This window comes from Aquila chrysaetos, chromosome 6 (assembly GCF_900496995.4).
Source record: "Aquila chrysaetos chrysaetos chromosome 6, bAquChr1.4, whole genome shotgun sequence".
NCBI classification, from domain to species: Eukaryota; Metazoa; Chordata; class Aves; order Accipitriformes; family Accipitridae; genus Aquila; species Aquila chrysaetos.
The window spans coordinates 38,488,841-38,507,301 of NC_044009.1; the positions used below are offsets into that span (position 1 = coordinate 38,488,841).

General features: G+C 41.4%; 1 protein-coding gene across 2 annotated transcripts in view; it reads right to left on the reverse strand.

Moving 5' to 3' along the window:
* CNTNAP5 (contactin associated protein family member 5) overlaps positions 1-18,461 on the reverse strand; it is a 307,196-nt gene that overhangs the window by 45,316 nt on the left and 243,419 nt on the right. For both annotated transcript variants that reach the window (XM_030018519.1, XM_030018520.1), the window contains 3 exons: positions 11,767-11,894; positions 11,423-11,593; positions 9,103-9,321 (listed from right to left, as the gene is read on the reverse strand). In XM_030018519.1, the coding sequence (XP_029874379.1) occupies positions 9,103-9,321; positions 11,423-11,593; positions 11,767-11,894 (518 nt within the window). The remainder of the gene's footprint in view (positions 1-9,102; positions 9,322-11,422; positions 11,594-11,766; positions 11,895-18,461) is intronic.

The following is an 18,461-nucleotide window of genomic DNA, read 5'->3' on the forward strand; positions in this document are numbered from 1 at the left end:
AAACCCTATTGTTCTGCTATACCATTCTAGCATATTTTTATTTCTGGTACACTAATAGCAGAAATACTGGATTTGAATTAGAATAATTGAACTATAGATAGTACGTGTGAGACAGGTTAATTTCATGCTAATTTTATGATGCCTTTCTCAGAGAAACAAATATTTTAAAATTCCTCTGTAGCCAGCTTTTCTTTTCAGGTGAGTAAATGTTAGCTCACATATTCTAAAGGCCCCTCTGAGCACAAGAATTGGGCCTTCTGCATTTGCTGCACTGTGCACACACAATCTTTTTCTTTGGAGATTTTGCTCCAAACCCAAATATATTGTACAGAATTTTCAGTAATGTCCAAATAAGTAGAAATGTGATTTCTCCCTTTAAGGTTACTGGTTACTCTGTTTTCATTTGCATGGGAGGTAACCACAAAAATTACAAGGATAAATGACAGTTTCCTTGCCTCTTCTCTCTGCACACATATAAATCCCAGCTGTAACATTCAACGAATGAGTACAAACTATTGCTAACTATTCCACAGATGTCATGTTTATTGCACTACCCATATTCTTACTGCTCTCTAAAGCACTTTGGAAAGCTATGTAAAGTAAGTTTCTCACTCCTAATGTCTGGAGAGTATAGAGCTTAACAGAGACTATCTATATGATCCTAGATCCACACAGTATTGATTAAGCAAATCTGTTTATTATTTGGGCATTTGGGGATTTTTCTTCAATTGACTAGACCTAATCTTCAAGTACATTCCTATGAAGCAGAGGAAAACTGAAAACAAACAAACAAAACTCTTCCCCAAATTAGGCTTTGCAGATTCTTCCTACTCTAATAGGCCTGTTGGACTAGTCAATTTCATGGATGAGACCTAAATGTTTTGTTCAGGAAAACAGATTCTAGGATAAGCCTCAGGACCATAAACACCAAGGTTAAGGGTGTTCTTTGCCAAGTGGAGGTGACAGTCAAATGAGCCATGCTGTTTTCAGTAACGTATTTATGCAGCTGAATTTTACTAAGAAGCCTTGGGGCAAGGAAGAGAGAGTCTGAGAGGAGGGGGCAAGAAGCTCACAACTGAGCACTCATAGTGTAGCTTGGTGACACAAGTGGCTAAATAATTAACATTCTATCAATGAATTGAGGATTTGCTTTAAAAAGCAAAGGACTTTTTGTTGGTAAGAACTGGATTAGGGAGGCTGAAGCAGCATGAATAAATATTAGGTGCATTCTTGCTTTATGTAACCGATACAAAGAAAAGGAAAGGGCATGGGAGTATAAGAATGATAATTACTATTACTCAGGAGTAGGAGAACTTGCTATGATATTCCTCAGAAGACATCCAAGTCATACTTTTTAGTCTCAAACTGAAAGTTGTACAAAGCAGTCAGGACACACAGGAGTTAAGCATTAATTCCTCCCCCAGCCTCCAAAATATCCCAAAGTGTCTACTGATTCCTTTAAAAACAACAACAGTAAATGAAGTATGCCCCTTCTTTTTCTCTCCTTCCTTCTCTCTGTCTCCCAAGAAGGTTTCTCAGATGTTTACTGTCTCTGGGCTATGTTGCATTTGGACTGTCTACAACAGACAGAGGAGATTTACCCAAGGATTCCTCGGTCCCTTGCTCCCAAGACAAAACAGAAACCCAAGCACTTAATATTAGTAGTCTCCTTAACATACTAAATGAATAGCACAAAAACTTCTGATCAAGGCTTTATGCATCAAATTAACTTCTTAGGATTTGTATTTTGCTTCTCTGATGTTACCAGTCTGAGTGCAAATGCTGTTCTCAAAGAGGTCTGTGAGGACTGACTTTCCCCTCCCCGCCCCATACTGGAGTGTTAAGGTCACGCCTTCTCCAATAAATAAGACAGAGTTTCATCTCAGACTACACCATGAGAGGAGATGATGACACACCTCCTCCAGGACCACAGGGATATACCAGGAGACAACTGCACTATGGAAAAGGATGTCACTCATTTTGAAAGTGACTGTCCATTGAAAGGAATGATTTCTGCCTGTCCCTTCAGAGCAAGTAATGTGCCAAACTGGCCTGTTGCTGGGCAGTTTGGTACAGTTGATACTATCTAGCCTGTACATGTGTTTGGGGTTTGCTCCTTCTACTGTAATTTTTTTAAATTAACAGAAGAAACATAGCCAGGTGCAAGAATAAGCATGCTGTAACTGAGGACCATAGAGCAGCCTAAAGCAGTTAGATACCCAAGACCCACTACAAGAAAGTGAGAAATGGTTTTCTAACTCCGTTAACCTGCTTTAAAATCCAAGCTTGTTTGATTTTGAGTGTACTGGCAATGAAAAATAATTTCTTCCTTCCACTTTGCACACACAGAAAGCTATCTCAGAAGCCTGCCACATACTCCATGTGTGCTAATGTCAGCCTTAAGCAGACTTTCTGTCTTTATTCCCATAGAAACATATCACAGAATCATAGAATGGTTTGGGTTGGAAGGGACCTTAAAGATCATCTAGTTCCAACCCCCCTGCCATGGGCAAGGACACCTTCCACTAGACCAGGTTGCTCAAAGCCCCATCCAACCTGGCCTTGAACACTTCCAGGGGTAAGGCATCCACAATCTCTCTGGGCAACCTCTTCCAGTGCCTCACCACCCTCGTAGTGAAGAACTTCTTCATTACATCTAACCTAAATCTACCCTCTTTCAGTTTAAAGCCATTACCCCGTGTCCTATCACTACACGCCCTTGTAAAAAGTCCCTCTCTGGCTTTCTTGTAGGTCCCCTTTAGGTACTGGAAGGATGCTATAAGGTCTTCCTGGAGTCTTCTCTTCTCCAGGCTGAACAACTCCATCTGTCTCAGCCTGTCTTCATAGGAGAGGTGCTCCAGCTCTCTGATCATCTTGGTGGCCCTCCTCTGGACTCGATTCAACAGGTCCATGTCCTTCTTACATTGGGGACCCCAGAGCTGAATGCAGTACTCCAGGTGGGGTCTCACGAGAGTGGAGTAGAGGGGGAGAATCATCTCCCTTGACTTGCTGGTCACACTTTTTTTGATGCAGCCCAGGGTACAGTTGGCTTTCTGGGCTGCAAATATACTTTGCTGGGTCATGTTGAGCTTCTCATCAACCAACATCCCCAAGCCCTTCTCCTCAGGGCTACTCACAATCCATTCTCTGCCCAGCCTGTATCTGTGCTTGGGATTGCCCTGACCCATGTGCAGGACCTTGGACTTGGCTTTGTTGAAATTCATGAGGTTCGCACGGGCCCACCTCTTAAGCCTGTCAAGGTCCCGCTGGATGGCATCCCTTCTCTCCAGCATGTCGACCACGCCACACAGCTTGGTGTTGTCAGCAAACTTGCTGAGGGTGCACCCAATCCCACTGTCCATGTCACCAACAAAGATGTTAAACAGCACCGGTCCCCATACCGACCCCTGAAGAATGCAACTCGTCACTGGACTCCACTTGGACATCGAACTGTTGACAGCAACTCTTTGACTGAGACCATGCAGCCCCAATTTCTTATCCACCAAGTGGTCTATCCATCAAATCCATGTATCTCCAATTTAGAGACAAGGATGTCATGCAGGACAGTATCAAATGCTTTGCACAAGCCCCGGTAGATGATGTTATATTCTAAGTTATTGCAACAAGTGTAGCCATAGAAAAACTCTTTCTAGTACTACATAGATTAAAACTTAAGTACCCTGTGAGTCAATTACACTTTTAACACAACAGCTAATCGTACAAACATTATACACTTAATCTACACTTTTGTCTCTTACTGACTACACAGAACTGTTTCTCCATAACAGAGAGAAACCATAATTGGATACAGTCAGGTATTTACAGGAAGCGATGGAATAAAACAAGAATTGCAAATTTGAATCCTGTCACATTGTGTTGCTGTGGATGAGGAGATAAAAGGAGAGGGATTAGATTTGAACACCTCCATTTTGACTTCTCTCATTTTGGTTTTATCTCCAGGCAGATCCAATAAGAAGGTAGCCATTTTCTATGGTTTATTTTGAACAGCATGTGTAAAAATCATCACTGCAGTGGAATCCTGGGACCATCAGACAATGACAATTTCTTACATAGGCTATGTGGCATGCTGGCCAGAGCAAATGCTTAGGTTCTGCTCCCCCAAGGGGAACATCCCCCAAAAACAGACAATTAGGGCAGACATCATGTCAGCAAGATGCAAGAACAGCCAAGACCATGGAATCAAACACAAAACAGGGCAATGAAAGGTGGTAAGGCAGAACTGAATGGAGAACAGGTGGTACAGAAAGAAGCGACACCCAAATTCCAGCATTTCTGTGAATACAATTAATAGCATAAGCATATGGGAAGAAGGATCTGGTTCTCAGCTCTGTCAATTCCTTTTATACAAAATCAATGTATAAAAGAGACTTTGGGGTAAACAGAAATCACTATGAGAGTGTATCTTTCCAGGGTATGTAAAACTCATGTGAACTTCTCTATCTGCAATGTTGTACCACCTCCAAAATGGAAGTATTTTTGGGTGCATTAGTGTGCAGATAACGAATTACAGCTACTTTATGCTTATCAAGGCCAGAAGTGAGTGAAGAAACTTTCTAGCAGATAGTACTGTTAATCCAAGTAATGTAATGTGAGTTCAACCCCAGTAAGACATGCCTAAGAGTCAGAGATACTCTGCAGAAATGCATTTTAAGAACATTAAACACACCCATGGTTACACCTAAGTACATAGAGCAAGTTGAAAATTGATTTTTACCCTGGCAATGACCCAGAGAGGCTTAAACTCAAGAACATGCGCAATTCAAAATTAGCATAGGGACAACGTAAGTTATAGTGAGACTCCCAGGTTCTGCTATAGTCTCTGAACATCTGGATTTCTCTGCTGGAATAAGCAACCATGACATCCAAATGCTGAACTCACTGTCATTATATATCAGTTAGTATTCCTCTGAGACAACTCAAGTTCACATTTTTCACAGTCTTCAGGACACAGCTTTGCATTAGTTCACAATGAGTGTTTTCTCCATCTAAAAGGACTAGACAGTTGTTGTGATTTGGGTTTTTTTGGTTTGGTTTCTTATGGAAGAGAATATTTGCTCACACATGGTATATTTTTATCTCTGAATCCAGTCTTTTTTAATTCCTTGCCCAAATTTAAGAGAGAGAATATTATGTTCTCCCATATTTGAGGCAAACTGGTAGCAGGGTAAATAAGAGAGAAACAGCATCAAGGTCTCCACTCATGAAGACGGAATTGTGAATTCATCCCTCACTGGACATAAAAGAACCTACATACATAAAAGAGAATTCCTGCTCTGTGCTTAGTCATTGGAAAATCTTCAGTAAAAGCCTAAATCTCCTGAAATACCTAAGTCAGTCAATCTGAAGATAAACCTCCAAGGAAAGCAGGCCTTTTTAACTCCCACCCTTACAAAGTATTTAAAGGCTGATTAACCTCCTCACAACGTGTCAGTATCGCCAGATCAGAAGTAAATGAAGCACAGCTCCACGACTCCCTACAACTAACTGTTTTGTTAACATTGCTGGAGAACACTTCTGTTCAACTTTATTATAAATCATAGAAAGTAAAAAGTCTGCCTGACAGGCAAACATTTAAAAAACCCCAACAAACTAACAAAAAATTTGAAGAGCTATATTATTCTATTACATACAGTCCCAAATATATCTGCTTTTTGGGTCGAGAAGAAAAGATCTGGCCAAAACAGAAGCAAATAATTCATTCATAAAACAGTGTGATGGGTTGACCCTGGCTGATTGCCAGGTGCCCACCAAAGCCGTTCTATCACTCCCCCTCCTCAGCTGGACAGGGGAGAGAAAATATAACAAAGAGCTTGTGGGTCGAGATAAGGACAGGAGAGATATCACTCATCACTTACCGTCACGGGCAAAACAGACTCAACTTGGGGAAATTAACTCACTTTATTACAAATCAACCAGAGTAGGGTAATGAGAAATAAAACTGAATCTCAGAACACCTTCCCTCCACCCCTCCCTTCTTCCCGGGCACAACTTCACTCCCGGCTTCTCTACCAACCCCCCCCAGCGGCACAGGGGGACGGGGATGGGGTTTACGGTCAGTTCATCACACGTTGTTTTCTGCCGCTTCATCCTCCTCAGGGGGAGGACTCATCACACTCTTCCCTGCTCCAACGTGGGGTCCCACCCACGGGAGACAGTCCTCCACGAACTTCTCCAACGTGGGCCCTTCCCACGGGCTGCAGCTCTTCACGAACTGCTCCAGCATGGGTCCTTTCCACGGTGTGCAGTCCTTCAGGAGCACACTGCTCCAGCGTGGGTCCCCCGCGGGGTCACAAGTCCTGCCAGAAAACCTGCTCCGTGGGCTCCTCTCTCCACAGATCCGCAGGTCCTGCCAGGAACCTGCTCCAGTGCAGGGTTCCCACGGGGTCACAGCCTCCTTCGGGAACCCACCTGCTCCGGCGTGGGGTCCTCCCCGGGCTGCAGGTGGATATCTGCTCCACCGTGGACCTCCATGGACTGCAGGGGGACAGCCTGCCTCACCATGGTCTTCACCACGGGCCGCAGGGGAATCTCTGCTCCAGCGCCTGGAGCACCTCCTCCCCCTCCTTCTTCACTGACCTTGGTGTCCGCAGAGTTGTTTCTCTTACATGTTCTCACTCCTCTCTCCGGCTGCCGAATCTACCTGTCCCAACTTTTTTCCTTCTTAAAAATGTTATCACAGAGGCGTTACCGCTATCGCTGATTGGCTCGGCCTTGGCCGGCAGCAGGTCCATCTTAGAGCCGGCTGGTATTGGCTCTCTCTCGAACACAGGGGAAACTTCCAGCAACTTCTTACAGAAGCCACCCCTGTAACCCCCCCCGCTACCAAAACCTTGCCAGCAAAACCAATACAAACAGGCAGAAACAGTTGACAGGGAATTAACTGGTCCAAATTAGCAGAACTCCTTTAAAATTATGTTATATGCTAACTGCCCCTGTACTCAAATTTTACAAATGTCCGAATTTATTTTATATGTGTGATCTACTGTATATAACTCCCTAAAAGGAAAAGACACAGAACCACTTCACATATACTGCATATAGGCTGATGTCTCTGAAGGAACAGGAAAATAATTGTACTTTGAAAGCTACAGTGGATCTCCATTTGATCATCATCATAATGCTACATGATACTAATATAGTTCCTTCATCCCAAAGGATCAATAAATCCTTCCAGAAGATAAATAAACTAAATTAAATTTTGACATTGAGCTTTATTTATGAGATTTACAAAATATTTGAATTGATTCTGGAGAAGAATCAAGAAAAAAAAAGGTTATATCTTAATGACTAGCTACCTCGAGTGTGGAAACAAAGTTCCATGTTTAAATGAAATGAAATAGGGAAATTCAATCAAAAAATATTTGGAACATTTTTAAAATAGCAAATCACATCTGTTATATAGATTATTAATTAAGAATGCACATACTAATTGTGGAAACCCCTTAGTCACTGCCAGTATGCAGAATGTTGCAGAAACAAGTTGTGGATTATAGGGGGAGTAGGGAGTAATATTATGTGCTGCTGCTTCTTTCCTTTTTACAATGTTGTTTATGCATTTATTTTTCAGATCGGATAAAATTCACTCCACATGGTTGAGGTATTAAATCAGTTGTTTTCTGTTAGAGATTGGAATAAGACCTTCAGTAGAGGCAAATTATGCCACATCTGTGTATTGTTGGACTTCTGCCACCTTTCCCTGGAGCACCCTGGGGACAAACAGCGTCAGAATCAGGAAGCTGCCCAGGTTTCCATCTCTTCTAACTGCTCTTGGGAAAACTCAGGAAGTCACAGAGATTTCTGGCCTTCAATGTGGCAGAGCTAAGGGCTGAAAAAGCACTCCTAAAAACATTAGGTTTTCTGTCCCTTTCGTTCAGGGTTTGGTAAAAGTGTGGATGGACAACTGAATGCAATCTATTTACTGCACAGTGACAACTTTTCACCTCTTGGCTGAGATAAAGTAACTATGTCCTAGAGTTTACTGCAATTAAGTACAATCAGAGGAAAATTTAGGTTGGAAGTCACTGCTGGAGATCAGCTCATCCTACCTGTTCCTCAAAGCATGGCTACATTCAGATGAGGTACAGATTCACTTCTCCACCAAGACCAACGGGACCTTTTCTGCACAGCTGCTACCCATCCATTCAATCCCCAGCTTGTACAGATGCATGATGCTATTCTGTCCCAGGTAAGCAATTACTGCACATATACACTATAAAAAGCTCAAATAAATACCCCAAAATCTTCTTTAATCAAAAGGTATGGATACATGGGTAAACTGACAGACTGAGGTTTGCTACAGCATTTCAGCTAAGTAAGAGAATCTGTTTTAAGGAAAGAATCAGTAGTTAGCTGAGTGGCACTGAATAAGCAGCAGGTTACAACCCACTCCATCACTGAGCGGATTACTCAGAAAGACAGTGTTTGAATATAGAAAAGGGAGAAGTCCCTTTGTAATCCCCGATTATATTATCAAATACAAGCTGGTCCCAATCTAGGTTTCATTTGCAAGGCAGATAGGGAAACAAACTATATGCAAACAGAGATTCCCCCGCCACCCCCACCCCCCCGAAAGATCACCTTCAGTTAAAATAACTGCATTTGCTTTGACTGTGTTCACAGTTCTCTCACACATGCACTCTATGGCCTAATACAGGTTTTGGCAGGCGTGCTTGAAGGAACAGACTTTAAGACCATACTGTCATCAGGCTTTGCCCCAGAAACTTATATGACAAATTTGTGCCTTTTACATTGCATCTAAAAAGAGAGATCACATTTCCTACAGCAAATTACACAGCCAGTGCTGCACAAGAAGAAATACTATGAATTCTTTGGCAATAAATAAATTTCAAGCGATCTTAGACCCTAAAAATACCATCTAGTATAGTATGGTTAAACTATGGTTAGTGCTTTGAGTGTAAAGGCAGTAGTTTGGGTTTACTTTATGTTGCCTGTGTAGGAGTGGAAGAACAGAAAGCAGAGTTAAGTCACCATATGCAAGCTCAATGGTGAAACAATAGCATTACCAAGGTATGGACATAGAAATATTGCACATATCTACAGAAACCCTTAAATGGTCCCTACCTACAAATAACTGGCTGTTGAGCTGCAAGCGGAAGTGTCCCTCAGCAGGTGCCTCCAGGACCTTCCTGGGGAGGCTGTCCACCTGGAGAGAGGTTTGCTTGAGGTTCCTCTCTGCTCGGACATAGTGCCACTGGTTGTCATTCAGGGGTGTGGGAGACTGCACGGTGGCTTCTGTGGGGCCATTCCCAACATCTATGGAGAATGTGATCTCTTTGGGGGCTGGAATAGATAAACAGATGTGAAGAGGAAGTGAAGGTTTGAATTAAATTGTGGTTTTGACATCAAGAAATCTTACATAAATATAGGGTCCATTAACTTTTATGTCGGCAAATAGTACAGCATCATTTACCTCCCATCTCCTACACAGCAGCTTATACATAAATCTAAGCCTGCAGCCTCACTGTTTGATCTCTGCTGTAATTATTCTTGGCTGTGGGTACCCATCTTTTTTTTTGCTATAACAATTACAGTGCTCTAGAAATAGTAGTTCTCTTTTTGAAGTAAAAGTGCCAAATGCTCTACAAAAGTCACACAATGGTAGCAAAAGATTTTGGACAAATAATGCTAAGAAGGGAGAGAGGATGAAGGAGCTTTTTCTGACTAGATCTTTCAAAATGCGTGTACTTAACAATTATAGAACTTGGCTGCATATGGTAGGAGAGAATCCTACAAGCATTTGTTTGCCTGAATAAGCCTGACCCAAGAAGCAAGGAAAAACAGATGAGCAAAACTAGTTCATTGGTGATCCTAAACTAAAGAGGCATATCTAACACATGTCCAGAGATAGTAGGGCTCCTAGAAACAGAATGATAATTGAAAAACAACAGCCATATAAAGGAGTCCATCTTGCTCTGCTGGAAGCCTGAAAGGGGCCAAAACTTTTTAATGTTCTTGTTACACGTTATTTTTCCTCTTCCCAAAACGCTGACTACACCAGAAAGACCAAGAACCAGGACAACAGACCACACAACCAGAAGGTTGTGGATTGAAAATTCATAAAAACCTGTTATTTCAAGCCAAACAAATTGGATAGGTCTGGTTTTGAAAGCTGCTTCTTAGACAGTTAAGATAGGAAACACTCCATGGGGATAGCAAAGATCTATTCTGAGCCCCTGCATCTGCTAAAAGGCCGATTCCCTTCAAAGCAGCTGGTCTGTGGAGCTTCCTTGATACGAGGCCTTTAGGCTGCAAATTCCATCTGGCAGCAAGAAACACAACACTGAACTACTAATGAGAAATCTGAGTTTAAAAGACAAGACTTTCCCCAAACTTTTAAGTAACTCATTTCTCTAGGAGCATGGATTTAACACACGTACAAAAACTTTCACTAAACAATCCTCTTAGTAGCTTACAGTATTTGCTATATTTGATATCAAAATGCCATTTTTACTTCTATATCCCTGAGAATGAAATGCAGTACACTGAAGTACAAGCAAATTGGACTTTGATGTGCAATTAACAGTAAATCATACCTCATTACCTTGTGATAATGCACCATGACATTTACCATTGGTTTAATGAATCGAAGGGCCTTGGGGCCCTGTTTTATTAAATTTTATGTTGGGGTTATTATAAGCATATTATAAAATGCATAACACTCACTTTGTTTTTCCTAAGCTTGACGGAACTTGGAATACAGAAGTCATATTTCATGTCAAAGCCACATTACTCTTTTGTCACTAATAAATATTCGAAGTCATCAGAACAAGAGTGAGGCAAAACCTCACTAATTAAGTTCCTTGCTACTCTCCTTTATATACTGAGTAGCAGTTATACTGCAGTCACTTACTAGATTTTGAAGTATTCGAGGCCCATTACAACTGTGACTGACTTATCTTGCATTAGCATCCTGCCCTTCATAGACTCTGACCTCTTGCTGTACCATATGCAGTGAGTTCCTCTGAAGCACTAGGGCTGTATCAGACTGGATATGTTGCTGATACAGAAATAAAAGTAACCATCAGAGTGGTTGTATTAAATTTTTCATCTTTCAACTTAAATTACAGGTCTACAGGCACATCTAACCAGTAGCTTTTTCTCTAAAGAGCAAAATCAAAAAAGTGTTGAAAAAGTAACCTCAGTCACCTGTCTAAGAAAGATAAACCTAGCCATAACAAGATTAAGTGTAATGACCAAGGCTATACAGGGAAACTCTGACAGGAGAGGAAGATAAGTCTAGATTAATGAGTCTTTACGTCTCTATCTTATCCTCTTCAGGCACCTCCAACTGTCTCAAGACAGAAGAAAAACTGTCTGTCCCACTTTCCTGCACATGTCAACTTGGGCAAATACACCTAGATTTCTCAGCAGTGAAACTTACAGCTAATTTCAACTCGTATGAAGTCTTTAATCCCAAGGTTTTCCAAGAACACCCCGGAGATGGCAGTAGTTTTGAAGAAGAAGGAGATGTCTGCGCTGACCTCAGCGTGGAAGGTGGGGAAGTGCAGGTAGGCGGCCTCCGTGTTGAAGGAAGCGGCGTTCCAGAACTGCCCTGCAAACACAACCCCCTTCTCTATAGTTAATTTGCACAGGACAGCAGTTGTGAGCTGCACGTGGAAAGCCACCTTTCCTCAGATAAATATATTTAAAAAAAAAAAAAAAACACAACAAAACGAAAGAGGGAACATTCTGTACCTATGGAAATTGAGAAGAGCTAGTACTCACTGTCTCCATAGCAACGCAAAGGGCCGATTTTCCAAGCAGCCTCAGAATTTGATCTGTTTGTGTCAGTGATCACTATCTGAGTTACGGGCAAATGGTCTTTGAAAGCAAGAAGGCCGGTATCATTTGTCCTGGATTATAATAAACAAACAGAAAGAGACAGATTAACCACAGACAAAATCCCCAGCATTCCTTATGCAAAGCAATATTTGAAAGATGCTTACTCAAAGATGAAAGGTCTTTTGCAGAATTACCTAGAAGAATTGCGACCAGTATGCGCTGCTTAAGATACGTACGTGCACATGTATGCTTTATGCTCATACATAATACTGACCACTGAAGACACTGTAGTTGGATACATGATACTGTCTGCTAAGGATGGTAACTGTGTTTCTGCTGTGCAGAATGATTGTGAAGCTGAGGCAGTGCTGCCATTCTGCCTGACATGCATTAATGTAAACTGGGCTGTGCTCGGTATCCTTAGCAGGATGAATTTGATGTGAATCAGGTATAAGTCCAAGTTTGCATTTCTGTTAAGTTAGCTGGAGACAGATAATGGCATTTTTGCTGGCTTTATGCTTTATCCGAGCAGCAAGAGGACACGCGATACCCGATCCAGCATGCTGTTAGCACGGGGCAGCCAGACAATACCTGATCCAGCTTCAAGATGGCTGGTACACAACTGACTCAGCACACCGTGAAGACAGTTGAATGGGCAGAGTGAATTTGGACTGAATCAGCCTTTTGCATTACGTGCCTGTGGAAATTTTGGTTCAGCAACTGAAATACTGAAGGCTGATTTACTGCATTGTCGAACTACAGTCTCTTGTTTGTATCAGCTGGGCTTATTCTTCAGCTGTGACTAACTTACACACAGCTGTTAGAAAGGAAGAAAAAAGAGAGAAAGATTCCTAAAGGATCATTTCTTTGTTTTTACTCTGAGTGTGCTGGGCAAATTGTTGTCCTCAAAATGCAGCACAGCGTTTCATGGCAGCCCTCGGGTCCCTAAGCTGATTCAGTGGCTTTGACTCTGGCAGGGTATACAGATGTGCGTTCATCCCGCTGTACTTCATGAACTGAACTGAGTCCCTCAGGCATCCAACTCTGACCTTACGAGAGCCAAACTGCCCTCTCAAGGTATTTCTCTATCAATTGATTATAGAGAGGCGAGTGCCACCGTATCTTGTCTCCACAGTGATGAGGTTTTTTTCCCCTAGCTCCTTTTCTCAGGGTTGAGGTCTGCTGTGCATCTGGGCACATAAACCTGGCAGAGCATCCTTCACAGAGCTGAATCTCAGTCGTTTTGGAGAAAAGGCTCCCTACCTCTCCATGGCCCAGCAACCTGCATGCAGGGTCTGGACTCAACTCACCTGTATGCTCAGAGGTGAAAGACTACATGCTGCACATGGGGATGGCAACAATGACCAGATCCAAAATGCCAATAAACCTAAATTTACACCCACTGCTCTTTCAGGCAGGTATGACACAAAGCCTCAGGAAAAAGGTGTCACTTTTTGAGCGACGCAAACAGTCCGACGTCCCAGGCAGGATCCCAGACTACCTACCTGCTGCTCGTAATGCCACCTTCCACAAACATACCTCTCATTATAGTTCCAGCTGTGGGCAGGGACACAGGAGTTCAGCAAAGAAATAATAATCAGGATGAACACTGTGGCTGTGCTCTGACACACAACCTCAGATGTTTGCTTGGCTAAATGCTCTACTCTGATTAATGTTAGAAAAAATAGAAGGGATATTTTGATCTTTTTGATAAAGGCTGCATACATTTCATTTATTTTTCATTGTTTCTAATTGCATGCAGCACAGTTAATTGTCTCATAATCCCAAGGGGAAAAGGAGAGGTACTCTTTCTGACCCTAACATTTTTTTCTTGCTTCAGTGGGTGTCTGACATGCAGATAATTACAGACAAAGTGCAGCAAGATGAAATTCCCAGGCACGAGGCAGAGTGATGCCTTCAATACAGACTCAGAAGGAAAAATACCATGTATGAATCAAAAGTACATGGTCTCCAAATCTCTTCACGGAGGTCTCTCAGCAGCATACTCATCTAGCTTATTGTATCAATCTTTGAATGTTAGTATAAATGCTCTCAACAGATTATGGAACAGTTGTAACAATAGCTGAACTATTTGAGTATTTCTTAGGCAGATAATTAAATAAGACGTTTCAGTGGATGGGAGGAAGAAGAGCAGGCAGAATGAATGCAAGAAAGGCAGAAAGATGCACAGAAAGAGGATATAAAATAAGCAATATATACATAAATAACTAAGCTGGCATTTACTTTTTTAAAAATAAAATTAAAAAAAAAATCACAAAATATTTAGGGAGGTTTCCTGCAAATTTATTTTCATTCAAAAAATAGTGCAGTCTTTTGACTAGCTATGATCAGCATTAAAATAAAAATCAGTATCTTCCTACAGCTACCAGTGAAGATAACTACAAAAAAAATGAAATGGTGACATTTTAAAGATATCTCTTCCACATCTCTGAAAACTGCATTGCTTATTAGATATTCTGTTATATTGCATGAAGTTCTTTTATATCGAATTTTATGATTCTGAGTTTTTACTAGTTATATGCCAGTGTCACAGAGAACTTTAGTAGCATAGCTCAACTGTGAGAAAGAAAAATATTCTAGAACTAATAAAAATCTTCACTTTTATGTTAATGCCTTGAAAACTCAATCAAGTTTCTCTTGAAGCTCAAACAGCACATTTTATGTATTTTATTCTCTCACACATGGAAAAAAGGACTTGTGTAAGGATATATATTCTCATACAAGCAGACTCTGAAATAAAACCTATCAGAAAAACATTCTGCCCTTTAAAGAATGTGTTAATGACAGGAACAACATACCTATTCTTGCAGTTTATTATTATTATTTCATGGTGGGAAATGAAGATTTTGGTGAAAAGTAAACACCTAGGATATTTCAGCTAAGAAAAGCAGAAAAGAGATTTGAAGACATTATGCAGACCCTCATGGGAGCTAAAGTTTGAGCATCTTAAATTCCTGGTGTTCTTTAAGTTGAACTTATTTCAGACTCCATTTCTTATAAAGCACCACGATTCCTCTTCTCTTTACGTGGTACACCATGGCAGTCCCTTAAATATGGTGTATTATGCCTCAGACAGGAGCAAAAGAGCTTCATGTACCTGTACAATAATTTCCTGGAGGCACTGCTGTGGCACTACAAAATACAAATATTCCAGGGTTTGGACAAAACATTTGGAATTTTGCCTGAAGGGGGCTTGGGGATCACTTTTAATGTACTACAGTTTTCAAATAAAAAGTGCTGTTTTCTGACGGAAAACATCTGCACTATGATGTGCACATACATGATTTTGTCTTTTAAACTAAAATAAAACCTTGTTAGATTCAGTATTTTTGTATTTGTTCCCAGAACTAGTTTTTACTTATATGTATTTTAATTTAGCAGTTCACATATTTTTAAAACCAGATTGTATTTGGTTTTCCACAGCTGCTTCTCATGTTAGCCAAAAGCACTACTTTATTTCTCTTAGTGGGTTTCACATATCACTCTGTGACCACCTCCACTGAGCATGCCTTTTGTACCATGCTATGCCCTGCTTCTCAGCATTGAGAACTACGGGTGGTTCTGCCTGCGGGAGGGTCCTGGGGGGTGATGCTCCTTGGCTAGGAATGTAAGTTAAGTACTGATTTCAGAAAAATCAAAGCAGGTTTTATCCTTTTCCTGAAAGGAGTCCTGCACACGCAGAAAATGCTACAAATAAATTAATAAACTTGGGAAGTAGACCTTCTGCTTACCTGACTTGGCACTCAGTTCGGCACAAATTCAGGTGAAAATCTGAGTGTTTTTCAGAGGGTGGAAAGCACCCTCAACGAACATATGTTTCTCTGAGCTCTTTGCATAAAGGGTAGTATCAATTTATACTTCCCACAAGCAAAACCAAACCAAAACAAATCCAATAATGCCCTTTAAATTAAATCACTGAAATATTTTTAGTTATGGGTATTAAATACAGTTGGATGTTATCTATTTATCCACGTCTGAAGATTAATGTCTGTATCTACTCAAAGGACTTCCTCAATAAGCTATGAGGCATGTTACACATCAAACAAATGCTCTGTGTATGGGGGGAGGGGCCGAAATGACAAATGTAACTGACAAATAACTATTTTGATAGTAACATTATGAGACTATTTTTCTTCTTCCTGGCTACTAATAAAAGCATGTTCAAAAAAATCTCACTCTATGGTATCCTAAGAGTGTAAGCCACCATAAATTGGTAATCTCTAGGTAGCTGTTTCCATATTTTTTCTAACAGATGGTAGAGCAGTGGTGCCATTAAATATAATTTCTTCTTGTATGATCCCCTATTGGTACGTTTTCTTCTTGTACATTAATGAAAAATCTGGTGGGGTCTGAGCCTCAGTAGCTCAGATATTCAGTACAGATTTTCATGAATACAGTACATTTGGGGAAAAGAATACTATCATCATCAGATGTCAATGAACTGCATGAGGAACAGGCCAGTGAAACAGTCTTCTATCAGAAAAAGTTTTGAGCCCTGTGCAGGACATAACATTAATAATCCAAAGGAATACATTTTAATTGTTATCTTACCCACCAGCTGCATCCAAAAATGCTTTACTGGGTACAATAATGTAGAGTCAGAATAAAGAAAAAAACAACAGCAGAAGGGGACATACCTACTAGTTGAAGGCAAGATGCAGTGGCTATATTTTGCTGAATTAGAGAAGAGGTACAGAGAAAGAGTTTGGTAATGATAGTAATGAACTGATTCCTGACACCTCAGGGGCCTGCTACAGTCAGCTCTCTGCAGGCAGCTTTTTTAGTTTGTTGACAAATGCAGTCATGAAGGCAGATATCCAAGACAGCTCTATACAGGCCAGGTCACCTCCGGCAGGGTTTATTTATGAGCTCACAGGCTCTGTGGAGTTGCCTGCCCTGCTTCTGGGGGAACAGATTCAGTGCAGGATGGTGGCTGAGCAAACAAATCCTGTCAAATTTGTGCTCGTCAGTGGCTGGGTTTCTCTGCCCTGCTCTCCTCAGCCCTTCCAGTTTTAGCATCCTGGCTCTGGCACAGCTTTGCACAAATATAGCTTGTCCAAAGAGCACTTAATTCGCTTCCACGTGGCTTTGCTCCTCCTCGAACAGAGCTGGATATACTCAATATATCTCTGGGAGCCAGAGTGGGTCTGACAATAGTAAGATCCCCTTTCCCTTTCCCTCCCCTGCCTTCTTTTAATCTCCTGTGGTTTCCTTGTTGCTTGCAGTACCCCAAAGACGTGGTAAAGACGTAAATGCATGTTACTTTGGAAATGGGAAGACTCAAAGGCTTAGTTCCCCAGAAAAACGCTGTTCTGGAAAATAAAAGAAGAGGATACTCCTATAATTTGAATAGTAAGACTGGAGAATAGAAATGCAAGATGGCAGTCAGCTACTGGTTGGAATCAACACTGTCCACCAGACTCTGCTGAGGTGCCTGAGCTTCCTGTACAAAATGACTTCCAGAGATGCCGCTCTTTCTGTACAAAATAAAAAGCTGTAAAGTTCTCCAAATTCACAAGGTTTCCAGATGAATGCAGTCAGTAAGAAGTAGGTTTGGTTTGATGACTGGCTTCAATCAAGTGTTTGCATTTGAAGTGGAAAATGGATTCCAGAGAGACCAAAGTAGCAAATGGACTTCAGGACAGTCATGCACCAGCATGGCATGAAAGAGGTTCCTCGCATGTAAATGAAAGGTTTAGTGAGCGGCACGTCTTTCATTGCCAAGGCGAGAGAACTTTGCTTGAGATGAAAGACAACCTGGGAGAGGTATTTAAGGATCCAGAGGATCTCTAGAATGGACTTAAGATAACACAACCTTGTCTGCATTTCAGAAATGCTTTATTCTTTAGATCAGTTTAACACTTTTCCCCAATAATGCCTGCATCAAGAATGCACCTTCTGTTTGAAACAGGCATATCTTTGAAAGACAATCGCAAATCCGTCTCATCTATACATAACTTGTCCCAACAGTTAACTATTCTCAGTGTTGGGGAAGGGGAAGAGAGAGAAAGAAAACATTTTCTGAACTAGATTTAGCTTCAGCTTGCAGCCACTGCATTTCCATGAATGCTCCCACCCACTAGCAAGAGCCTTCAACAGACAAGAATCTCTTTTTTTGGAGGCATGCATAAACTACAGTCAAGCCATGTTTAACACCTTTCCAGACCCCTTGCTTGGGTCAGGATGACAACTTATGCCTCTGCTCCCTCAGCAGAGGTCTCCTCCTATTCTCCAGCAAATACCATGAAGCTGTTCCACTATTCTGCAGTGACAGAATTAGCTGTCATCGTACCGCTGAGTTTGGAAGTATGGTAAGGAGCTGGATGGAAAAAGAGACTTTTCAATGCTTTAATAAAAAGAAAGGTGAAAAACACAAAAGCCTTCCCCCTATAGCATGCAACCAATTATATTCCTGTTCATCTGGCCAGCATAACTCCAGGCGGGCTAACTTGGTGTCAAGTAAGAGCCCAGAAATAGCAGCTGGCTCAGGTGTCTGCTTAGATATCATTTAAAAGTCATCATGCCTAGAAGTGCATATTGTGTGCTGCCAAACACCTGGCTCAGGACTTTTTTCAGGTCTGTTTTCTCTTGTTTTCCATTTCTTTTGCTAGTCTGAT